Source organism: Seriola lalandi, unplaced genomic scaffold (assembly GCF_002814215.2).
Source record: "Seriola lalandi dorsalis isolate HSWRI2012SDOR001 ecotype SW California unplaced genomic scaffold, Sedor1 jcf7180002054978, whole genome shotgun sequence".
Classification (NCBI taxonomy): domain Eukaryota; kingdom Metazoa; phylum Chordata; class Actinopteri; order Carangiformes; family Carangidae; genus Seriola; species Seriola lalandi.
Window position 1 is genome coordinate 157,514 of NW_019525528.1, and position 12,400 is coordinate 169,913.

The following is a 12,400-nucleotide window of genomic DNA, read 5'->3' on the forward strand; positions in this document are numbered from 1 at the left end:
CACATTATCATTGTTATATCAAAAGTGGTGACAGATTTATTCACAGAGAACATAAATATTGAACTGCATCATCAGAGATGATCAGAAGGTTTAATGTGAAAATACACGTCAGTAAGTTTCAGACTGAATACAAAAGTCAGGTGTTAGTAACAGCACAGCACAGTTTTACTAATGTAAACCAAGAGAGAATTAAAACCACTCCAGGAATAAATGTGGTAAAAATAGACTTAAAAAGTATTTAAAAGAAAACAGGTTTTGTAACATTCTAACTAGTAAAAGAAACTTCTTGTGTTATATTTTGACTTTTATAATCAGTATGTTTATTTAAAGTTTTGTTTTTGCTCTGATTGAAATTCAAGAAAAAAATATCAGTTTTTGTCAAAACCCTGTACGGAGGACAAAAACAGACTCATTGGAAAATGAAGAAAAACAAAGTGTTTAAACAATTACTGAAGCTTTGTGTTCATCAGAACTTCATTTCCACATTTCTTTGCATTTCATATATTTATGCTTTTTCTATTGTACTGAGTAAAGTGTTTTTGATAATTCCAGTTGTTGATTCTTTCACTGGCTTATTGTAATTTTTACCAATAAGTCTGATTTGTTCCTTCAAACCTGGAAATGGTTTGAATGCTGAAAAAGAAAATTATTTATTAAAAATGAATGAAAAATAAGTAAATAAACTTGGAAATACACTGGATAAATTCATTTGATAAAATTAAACAACTTTCAAATCATTTGTCATTTAGTTTTCTTGACTAAACTTTTTATTCATTAATACATGTATACATTGATTTCTTTGTGTAATTATTATAATATTAATATAATAATGAATTACTCAATTTAATGTCACTGTTTAACATTGTTTTGTTCCTTAATTTTTTGTCTACCTTTACAAATAGATTTCTGGCTGCATTTTATTTTTTGTAATATATTAAATTCTTTAAGCATTTTGTTTATTCAGATTTTTCAAAATGTATTTATTCCATGTATTTTATTTATTTATTGTTGCCTCTTTTGTTCTCTGTCATATATATTCATTTCCATTTTTTATATAGTTTATTTACTTGCAAAGTTTAAAATGTATTTCCCAATATGTCTTGATGCTTTTTTCTTTACATTTTATATTGGTATTATTGGTATTATCGGTATTATTGGTATTTTCCAGTCTATTTGGTTCCAGTTATTGAAAGATTCATATATTGTCATTTTATTTTCTAACAGTCATCTTTGCTCCTTCGTACATTCAGACCTTGTAACACAAACATCATCAGTACAACTCTTCCTCTCTTGTGTCTGTGTGTCTTCCTGTCTGACTGTGGTCCTGCACTGCCCCCCTGTGGTCAGCAAAAAGAGGCCAGACAGGTGTGGTGTGTCTGGACTCAGGTGGGTGCTGATGCAGGTGGTCTCAGGTGTTTTACTGCAGCAGGCAGCTGCACTTGACATTCTTCTCCTTGTGCGTGGCGTCGAACAGCTGGACGGCCTGTTTGTTGATCAGAGTCCAGAAGTTCTCAAAGGAGATGTTCTGACCGCTCTGAACGCCCATCTGCTCCAGAACCCGAGCCAGACCCTCCTCGTTCTCCATGGTCTGCAGAGACAGAGACACATGGAAACAGTTAGTGAGAGAGTGAAGGGGCGTGGAGGTGTGGGGGGGTTGATGTCAGTGATGTCAGCTGTGAGGAACGCCACAAACAGCTGAGAGATCTCCAACACAGGAAACAGAGTTCAGGACTGAACATATTGAACTATAGTACAATATAAAGCTACACCACCCAGAGCAGAGACGGACCTCCAGTCCCTGACGTCAGGGCGGAACCAAACATGTCAAACTGATTGTTTCAGTCTGGACCCAGAAAATGAGCCGGTCTCTGATTTACTGTTGTAACATCACAGACACTGCGCCGGGTCTGGACCACAGGACGTCAGCCAAAACATGACGTCACCAGGTTTTAATCCTGGTGCTGGTTCACAGTTCACTGGTCAAACTGGTTTCAGCCTTTTAAAGATGGAGGATGATCGTTTCTGACTGTATCTTTACAACCGTGTTAAACCAAACACTTGAAGGTCACTGTACAGACAACAGTGTTCACGTTTAGACTGAAGGAGTCTGAGAAGAAGCCTCTTCCCCTGGTGATCAGACCAGACCAGACCAGACCAGACCAGACCAGACCAGACCAGATCAGACCTGATCAGATCAGACCAGACCTGATCAGACCTGATCATATCAGACCAGACCAGACCTGATCAGATCAGACCAGACCAGACCTGATCAGACCAGACCAGACCAGATCAGACCTGATCAGATCAGACCTGATCAGATCAGACCAGACCAGACCTCAGATCAGACCAGACCTGATCAGACCTGATCATATCAGACCAGACCAGATCAGATAGTGATCGGTTTTAAAACCTGAACATGATGAGAAACTGCTGTGAAGAACTTTCTGATTTCTACAGATTCCTCACAGGAAACATCTGATTTCACTGTGGACAGTTCCCGCCTGTGGCCACTGGAGGTCAGCCCCTCCCCCACAGAATGACACTCACTCATCACTCAGTTTACATAATGTTTGACAGAACATTTCCAGTTCTTCATGATTGTTCCACAGTTTTATTAGAAACCAGGTAATTCCAGGCAATAAAGTTTAAAATTCCTCCAATCACAGAGTGACTTTAAATAAATCTATAAATCTATGAACATATATATAAACCCATGTGACTTTATTGTCTCATGTAGCTGCAGCTGAACAACAGTGAGAAGATCAGATGAGTTTGATTTCAGATTCATGTTTCGTATCTGGACTGACCCCCTGACCAGGAGGACAGGTCCAAACCTGCTCCAGCAGCATGCTCAGGCACAGTGAGGTGTGCTGTGATTGGAGGACGAGCTGTGATGTCACTGTCTGTACCTTGGCGAATCCCGGCAGCTGTTTGGAGATCATGGTCTGGAACTGGGTGGTGTTCAAGGTCGGCCCGTCGTCCGCGGCTTTGTGGAAGTCTGTGACCAGAGAGTTGATGGCCAGCTCCAGGTCTGAGTACTGCAACAACAACAGCTGCTATCAATAATCAATAATCAATCATCAAATCTGACTGAAACACATTAACTACACAGTGAGTAACAATCACAACACCAGTGTAGAAAAAGATGGAGCAGGAAGTCGGATGATTTGATGATAAAAACAAACAGCTGTTTTATATTTTACTGATAATTTCCTGGAAACTTTCCTGATTAAAAATGATATTAATCTGAAGTTTGATGAAGAGGAGGAGGAGGAGGAGGAGGAGCTGGATTCTTCCTCACATTAACACATGAAACCAACAGAAACATCTGTTAATGTCCTCTTCTTCTTCTTCAGTGGTTTAATGGCGTTGCTTCTGTTTCTAACGGTGTTTGATGGAGATGAATCAGCGTCAGTTCTGCAGCTCGGACGTGGAACGATCTGCAGAAACGTCTAAACTCAGACACGAGGTCGTTTCTCTAGAGAATCCTGTCACGTCGTACAGCAGCTGATTGTCTCTGAGTTTTTATCTCAACGGGACTTCCTGGTTAATAAATAAATAATCTTTCATTTGTTTGTTTATTTTGCTGAATGTCTTGAACTTTCATGTGAGGAGAATCTGCAGATTCGTAGTTTTATGTAGTTTTATATTTGCGTCTCACACAGTGACAGAAGGAGTGTGAGATTCATCTCTCTGTATCGTCACAGTTTAAATCAGAGTCAGAGACGTCTGCAGTAAAACACACCAATCAAACCTGCGCTCAGCCGGACGTGTGTCGTCACGGAGGGAAATTCACTAATTAACTTAATTAATCAAACTTGATTAAACTCAATACTTGAACTTTCCTCTAATATTTTTTTTTTTGCTGTTTTATACTTTGACTTTTCTATAATTTATTTAAGGGTTGGGTCTGAGTCTGAGTCACTCAGGACTGTTGTTGAGAGACGACCTGGACTACTGATTATTACTACTATTGAATATTATTTTTTAACTTTATTATTATTCTATCCATCTCTCTCTCTGTCTGACACAGGTGAAGAAGAGGAGGGATGTCTCACTCTGCTTCAGTTCACAGAAACAGACTCAACCTCTGCGTCTGACTGAGACGCACTACAATTCCCAGAATGCAAACATCTTTTTATCACATCCACTAATCTGAGAAACTCATAATGTCAACAAACTGTGACTCAGTCTATCGGCCAATCAGGATCCGGACTGATAAACAGGCTGATTCTCTTTTATTTCAAACGTCCAGGGTTGATATTTAACGACATGAAGCTGAACATGAAGTTAATGATTCATCACTTCAACTGCTGCAAATCGTCACTCAACATCTGAACTATAACAGCGAAGAAGTACTCTGAGCTCTGACTGCAGTAAAAGTACTAATACCACAGTGTACAAGTACTGCTGCTAGTGAAAGTAATTACTAATTACTGATGCATTCTTGTGTTCACCTCTTTAATGCTGCAGCTGGTGAAGATAAAGTCTGAATCTGTGCTGGAGGTAAAAGTATAAACAGCTAAAATATTCAAAATATTCCAGTAAAGTTCAGGAACTGAGTTTAATTCTATTAGTTTAATTAGTTTAACTGGTTAATTTCCACCAATGTTACACGTCTAAATGATCAATGGTTTGTTTCCTGCAGACATCACAGACTCTGATTAAAACTTTAATTAAAACTTTAATTAAAACTGATTTTTATGTTTGTTTGTGTTATCACATTATTTTTCATTAACAAGCCTGTAAGTGATGTTTTTAAAAGTGTTAGCGTTGTGTTTAGCGTGTTAGCTGCAGGTTAGCTAAACTCTGATTCTGCAGCTAACACGCTAAATGACAAAAAATGACCACAGAGACAAACATTGCTCCCAGCAGCACATCATCAGGGGGTTTATCCTTAATGATGACAGAGTGAGGGGACCTGGACCTGGACCTGGACCTGGACTTGGACCTGGACCTGGTCTGTGTGAGGGTCTGGCTCTGCAGCTCACAGTGAGGTCAGAGCTGCTCTCTGAGGACTCTGCAGGGCGGTGGCTGCAGAGCTGCTCCACATTCCACACACTGATCCAGACTCAGATTCACCATCCAGCCTCAGACTGTCTCTACCTGTGATGTCACAGTCTCACCTGAAGCAACTCCTCACCTGCTCAGAGGGTTACTACAGTCATGACCTCACTGTGGTTGGTTTTACAACATATTCACTCGTTCTCTCCTTCAAAGCTTCATTAGACAGAAATGTGAGACTGACTCTGACCTGCAGGTAAAACTACATCAAACACACTGTTCCACACATGTACCTGTGTTAGCTGGACTGACACAGAGCACAACACACCTGGTCACAGGTGAAGGGAGATACTGACAAATATAAAGGCAGAGAAGAAGAAGACCAGGTGAGTCACAGACCTGAAGAGTCTGATTCACTGAAGAACCAATCACTTTGTTCTCTACAGATTTAATTAGTGTCATGACCAGGAATTTATGGTCATAGAGAAAATATAGGAAATACAGAAGATTTATCATATAAAGTTTTTACAGAATTTCATTGAAATAAACTTCCAGTAAAACAAGGTTCAGAGCAGAACCTGGACCCAGAGCAGTGAGGGTCTGAACACGACCAGAGACCAGCTGCTGTGTGTGTGTGTGTGTGTGTGTGTGTGTGTGTGTGAATCTGACCTGAGGTCAGTCTGAGTCAAAGGGAAACACCCCGATGAACCAACAAATAAATTCACTGACACATTATCAGTTTTTAATTTTTCTGTTTTTAACTTGTTTATAAAACAACAACTACAACAACATAAGACAGATGTATGGTCGAAAATAATCAGGTGATCACGTGAACACAGGTGTGTTTTACCTGTTAGTCTCATCAGACTTTAAACCTCTCAGTGTTTCAGTCTGAACTCTCTTCAACTGTCTCTGTATCTCAGATATGAACTCCCGCCTCTCCTCCTCCTCCTCCCTCCACCCCGCTCAGACTATTTCTCCTCCGATCACACTAATCAATACGTGATCGATCAGTCCACAGCCCAGAGTCTGGATCATCTTACCTTGGTCGCCATTTGTGCAGGTTCGGTCCAAAAAGTCCGAGAAAACACCGAGAGACACCGAGAGAGACCGAGACTGACAGAGTCCACACACCGTTTCCTGCCGAGAGTCACTGAGTCCTCCTACTGAGACACACACACGCACGCGCGCACACACACACACGCACGCGCGCGCACACACACACACACACGCACACACACACACACACACACGGTTTGAATATTTGTGTTTGTGAAAGTTGAGGTTGGTGAGGTCTTTACAGACTTCGAGCGGCTAATCAACCACACCCAGACTACACACACACACACACACACACACACACACACACACACACACACACACACACTGGGAGCTGACCAGTACAACCAGTCTACTGTAGAACAACACCAGTAAACTAAAATACTAGGCAATAAAATAAAGACCGACTCCTCTCGGGACGGAAACATGACACACCTTACATCCAGACCAATCAGGTCTAGAATCAATGTTACCATGGTAACACTCAACTATACCTGCACTGACCAGTAGCACACAACAACAAAAAAACAGGAAATCATGGCTCATAACTGGTGGTTTGCTGACATTATTGAGTTAGTTAAGCAGTAGTTAGCGTTAGCTAAGGTGTCGTTGTTAGCTAGCGTTAACTAGCAAGCTAACCATAGCTTCCGTCTTCTGTAAGCTAGCAGTCAGGTCGCTGTATGTTAGCAGTCAGGTCGCTGTATGCTAGCAGTCAGGTCGCTGTATGCTAGCAGTCAGGTCGCTGTATGCTAGCAGTCAGGTCGCTAGCAGGAGCAAAGTTAAACTGGCGGATATATCAAAGTACGAGTTGAATGTCTGTTGAGAAATCCCATGAAAATGTCGCCATGAATGAATTATTTTGTAGGAATCAGCAGCTGATGAGGAAACATTCATCTTCACCTTCATGGATTAATCGTAAATGACATTTAGATGGCCTTGGTCGGCCATTTCTTTTATTTTGAAAAAACGCTTAATTTTCCCAGAATTCATTGCACCACAGTCCAGTGTAAGAAAAACTAAACTGATTTGTGCAACAGATGAATTCAGACTCAGTTTATCTGAAGTCTGACGGTCTGTTAAATCTAAGACACAGAGTCGTCTAGTGTTCCCTCTCGTCTCTGTGTTTGGGCTCCTCCACGGAGGTGGGGACAGGTGGAGGACAGGTGGAGGAGGCACAGGACAGGTGGAGGACGGGCGGAGGAGGTAGAGGACAAGTAGAGGACAGGGACAGGTGGAGGACGTACAGGACAGGTGGAGGAGGTAGAGGACAGGTGGAGGGCAGGTGGAGGAGGTAGAGGGCAGGTGGAGGAGGTACAGGACAGGTGGAGGAGGTAGAGGACAGGTGGAGGAGGTAGAGGGCAGGTGGAGGAGGTACAGGACAGGTGGAGGACAGGGACAGGTGAGGGACTGGTGAAGGAACATTAAACACTGTAGAGTCTCAGTTGTACTTTAACAGTGACTGAGCAGCTGCTTCAGTCTTGTTAACCAGACTAACTGATGAGTCCTCAATGCCTCGACTCGTTAGTTAAACAATCCAAACAGGTAAGTGACAGTTACCACCTGTCGGACCTGTTCACCTCTTCACCCTCGGCTCCGACAGAAGTTTGAATGTTTCCCTCCACAACATCCTGTCCACATCAGTCTCTGAGCGGCTTTAATGTTTACACACTAAACTGTCAGCTAATGTGTCTTTACTCCTCATCGCCACGGAAACCCATGTCAACAAATGAATCATCTGAACAATCAATAATAAAATAAACTTCAATAATATATGTTTGTAAGACTTTGTACCTTCAGAATAAAAGCTGTGTGAGTAAGGAGGGGTGGGCTGTTCAATAATTCAGATTCAGTCTTTAACAACTTTAATCACAAAGTGAAACCTCGGCTCGAACCAACACACAGCTCTAATTCAGGGTCCTGGGGGGTTCTGGGGGGTCCTGGGGGGTTCTGGAGGGTTTTGGAGAGTCCTGTGGGTTTTTCTGAAGGGTCCTGGGGGGTCCTTGGGGGTCCTGAAGGGTTCTGGAGGGTCCTGGGGGGTCCTGGAGGGTTCTGGGGACAGTGTGGCTGGTGTATGACGACTGTGACCAGGGTATCGTCCTGGTGTCTGCTGGGCGTTGTGGAGGAAGTGGAGTAGAAGGAGGCGTCGCTGTCGGACTCGTCGGACTCATCTGACTCGGGTCGGTCCTGGTACGTCATGTCTGCTTCACTGACATCAGGCAGACTGGGAAAACAGACCATAACAGCTTTTTATGCTTTAGGGAAAATCTACCTGTGACCTTCAGTTTTTTCTTTATTTTTGTACTCAGTCAGTCTTCGGCACGTTGCCATGGTGATCCTCCTCTTCATCAGGCTCCTGGCTCGCGGGTCAGTGAGGTGAGTCGAGTTCAGAACTGCAGACCACAGAGTCAGCTGATCGTCATCGCTGGAGTCTCTGAGTGAAAAGAGGCGGGAAACAGACTGAGACCTGCAGCAGGTCTGGACCAGGTCCGGGTCCAGTTCAACACAGTTTCAGAGTGAGTCAGCAAAATTCACATTGAGCAAGGCAGTTAAAGTTATATTATACTGTCTGTCCTACATGTCGTTCCTATGGAAACAGGAGTGTGTATATGACTGTATTCCATCATATGAACCTTGTGATAAACTGTCACATGGAACTAGACAACTCTGTGGCTGCTCTCTCCGTTACTCACAGCTCCTCCTCGCCATCTTCCTGGAAGGTCAGAGGTCGCATACAGACGACACACATGTTTCCCAGACTGTGGAAACATGGCCGACAGTACAGGCCTGCAAAAACAAAGACAGCAGCAGCTCGTAAAAAGCAAGGAGAACTGGAAAGACACGTGGAAAACATGACGCTGATAAAACCTACAGACAGGATGTGGACTATTAGTTTTCATAAACGCAGCGTTTGGTTTGATGGGATATGAACCTCACAGAGAAGAAGATTTATCACTGTGTGTGTGTGTGAATGAAAAAATATTTCTGTGAATCAGCAGAAGAAATAAACGTCCTGGATCAACATCAACATCGAATATCTGGTTTCTTGTTGTTCCACTCTTATTGTTTACATCAAACAAACAACTGGAAATGTTCTGATGGCATATCAACAAATAACATCCCACAGGACAGATGTTGAGACAACAGCTGGATGCAGACAGGTAAAAGGCCCCGCCCTCATGTACAGGACCAAGACCCCCGACACCAAACGACCTTTGTGGCGTCTGTTGACACGTGTCCTGCTTGTCTCTGTTACTAACAAGTCAACTGTCCATCACCTACTGACGCGACCACAGGTTCCAGGTGGGCTGTGTCATCACTGTTGCTCCGCCCCTGTGCCACAATAATCAGAATAATCTAATCCAGATTAAAGCAACACGCTTCATTAATCTGCATCTTTAACCTTTAACCCTGAACTTTAGTTTCATCAATGAAGTTTGAAACAACTCCACTGCCGTCGTCGACGCCGTGAGAGCTGGGACTCGTCGAGCTCGCGCTGCACGTTTCATCGTGTCGATGTTTTCAGTTTTACAGTGACACGACAGAGAGGAGGGGCCGTCTGAAAACACTAACAGAGCTCACCTTATCTTCCCCCTCCAACACTTTGCATTGTGGGATACCTCGTCAGTATCAGAGTGAATAACCTGCAGTCAGAAGGTGAATGAGTAATTCAGTAATTCAAACTGCAGCTTCTGTGCCTCCTGCTGCTCAGTGTGTTATCTACAGTCTGCAGGGTGAGTGTTTCCTAAAGGTCACAGCCCCCCCCCCGGTCTGAGCTCAGATACAGTTACAGTCTGTTATCTGTCTGACCTCAGCTGAGTCAACAACACTTAGAGCTGCAGGACACTCCCTCAGTACACACACACACACACACACACACACACACACACACACACACACACACACACACACACACACGTGAACAATAGATGCAGCTGCACCTCTTCAGACTGGAAGAATTCACCTCAGATATGAAACGCTGCACCTCTTTACACAGGGAGGTTTCATCACTTTATATTTTTCACCTGTTTACCTGTTCACCTGTTTACCTGTTCACCTGTTCACCTGTTTGCCTGTTCATCTATTCACCTGTTTACCTGTTCACCTGTTCACCTGTTTACGTGACGATCATCACAACCAAGGTTAAACTAACCAGCAGTTGCAAAATCTGTTTAAACGTGAGAGTTTTAGAGTCTGATTAAGACTCATGGATCTGTTAATGTCTCACCTGTACCTGTACCAACGACCCCCCCCACTTACACACACACACACACACACATATAAGACCCTTGTGTTTACCTGAACACCGTGGGACGTCACAGGTGACCACATCCTCCTCTGACCTCACCTCCTCTCCACAGGCCAGACAGGTGACTGATGGTGACAGACCCAGCAGGTGAGACAGGTGAACTCCTCCAGGTAACCTGACACACACACACACACACACACACACACACACACACACACACACACACACAGTGATTAGAGATACTCTGAGGTATCAGCTGATCAGAACTGAATGTTTGCAGCTGAAACCATCTTTAACATCAAAGGGTCAAAACCTGGACCCAGAGTCCTCTACGGACCACAGGTGATCTGTTTCCATGGTAACCTGTCAGTGTCAGTGGACCCAGGTCATCGCTTCATGTTGACGCCAGTTATTTATTTTATCAGATTCTCACATGATGAAAATAAATCTGTTTCTAAAGAATATGGAAATGTTGATGTGGATCAATCACGTCAGTCCTGATGTGTGACGACGTTCAAGCTCCATGTTTGTACCACAGCAAGAGGCTCTGAAGGTGACGCCCTCCTCCTCCTCTTCCTCGGTCAGCGTGGCTCCGGACTGCAGACCTCCTCAGGGCCTCCCCCTCCGTCCTCCTCTGGTCCAGGATCCTCTGACGGAGGAACTGGATCCTGTCCTGATCAACAACAACAACAACAACATGTGACTCTCCTCAGTCAGTGCAGGTTTGATCTTTGACTCCGCCTCCTCTCTGGGGGAGGAGGGACAGTTGTTGTCCTAACAGCACGACGCTCACGCTCCGGTTCTAACAACAACATGGTCCTCTAAGGAAACACTGTGTGACCACAGGTGATGTCACAGGATCATGTGACCTCACTGAGCACTCTTCTTATAAGCGCACAGACTCCTGACCTCTTCTTCTGTGTAAAATACAAGTCAAATTAAATTGAATGAAATTTGAATGTTGGTTTGACTTTATTGAGTCTGGATCAGGTCTCAGTGGATCAGGTCTCAGTGGATCAGGTCTCAGGGGGGACGGGTCCAGACCTGCCTCCTGCTCTCATACTTTCATTCTGCAGATTCCTCACATGCCTCTGTCTCCCTGACCTTTCACCCACAGCATCTGGTTTTCCTCTCGGTCCTCTGAGGGTCTGAAAGCGTCCATCTCTCCTCACCTGTTGGTCTCTCCTCACCTGTCCGTCTCTCAGTCATTACTGAGAGCAGGAGGGGGCGGGGCTTACAGGTATACAACGGTCTGATTCATGAGACATGTTTGTGTCTGAATCAGAGACAGACATGTGACGTCTCTGTCAGGAATCATCTGACAGAACCAAGAGGAAGAACCTTCAGTGTGTTTCCTGCAGTCAGAACCAAGAGAACCAGACGTTAACCCTGTGAGGAGGACGGGTGTTCCTGTTAATATCTCTGTGAGAACACAGAGTAGAAATCTGCTTCAGATGTTGTTAGAATCTGTCGACTCTCCACTTTCCGTTTCATATTCTTGTGAGATGGTACGTGAGTCAGAGCCGGAGCTGGAAAGCGTCGAAGCAGGTCTCTAAAAGCTGGTTAAAGCAGAGTGGCGGACGACGCTTCCACTCAGTGATATTACAAAATCTCATGTTAAGCTTCTATTAAACATCTATTTCCCTCGTACACTGCTCTATTGTTGATGAAGCTCAGACTCTGGTCAGCACATTTCACTTCATCACCATCAGGGAAGTTTGTTTTGGAGAATTTCAGTTTTTCAGCATCTGGTCAAAGAGGGTGAAAAAGGGGCGTCATTACAGAAGCAGCTGAGACAGATGTGAACACTGGGGTATAAACACCTGGGCGTCATGTGATATCAACCTTTGGAAAGTCCATTAAAGAGATACTGGAGAACCGGAGGAAATACCCTCAGATCTCTGAGAGTTAAACTACATTTCAGAGACTCAGCGGAGCGTTACAGAACGACGTCCTCGTGCTGCTTCCTGAGGTCAGATCTAACATCAACTGTCTTCTCTCTACAGGCACTAACATGTTCTGTGTGTGTGTGTGTATGTGTGTGTGTGTGTGTGTGAGTGTGTGTGTGTGTGTGTGTGTGTGTGTGTGTGT

General features: G+C 43.9%; 1 protein-coding gene across 1 annotated transcript in view; it reads right to left on the reverse strand.

The window, feature by feature from the left end:
* Window positions 1-2,915: 2,915 nt before the first annotated feature.
* Window positions 2,916-12,400, reverse strand: part of dcst2 (DC-STAMP domain containing 2) — a 17,458-nt gene continuing 7,973 nt past the window's right edge. Inside the window, 5 exon segments of the mRNA XM_087171169.1 lie at window positions 2,916-3,038; window positions 7,964-8,494; window positions 8,754-8,847; window positions 10,360-10,484; window positions 10,843-10,982. Coding sequence (XP_087027295.1) covers window positions 2,963-3,038; window positions 7,964-8,494; window positions 8,754-8,847; window positions 10,360-10,484; window positions 10,843-10,982 — 966 coding nt within the window. The 3' untranslated portion in view covers window positions 2,916-2,962.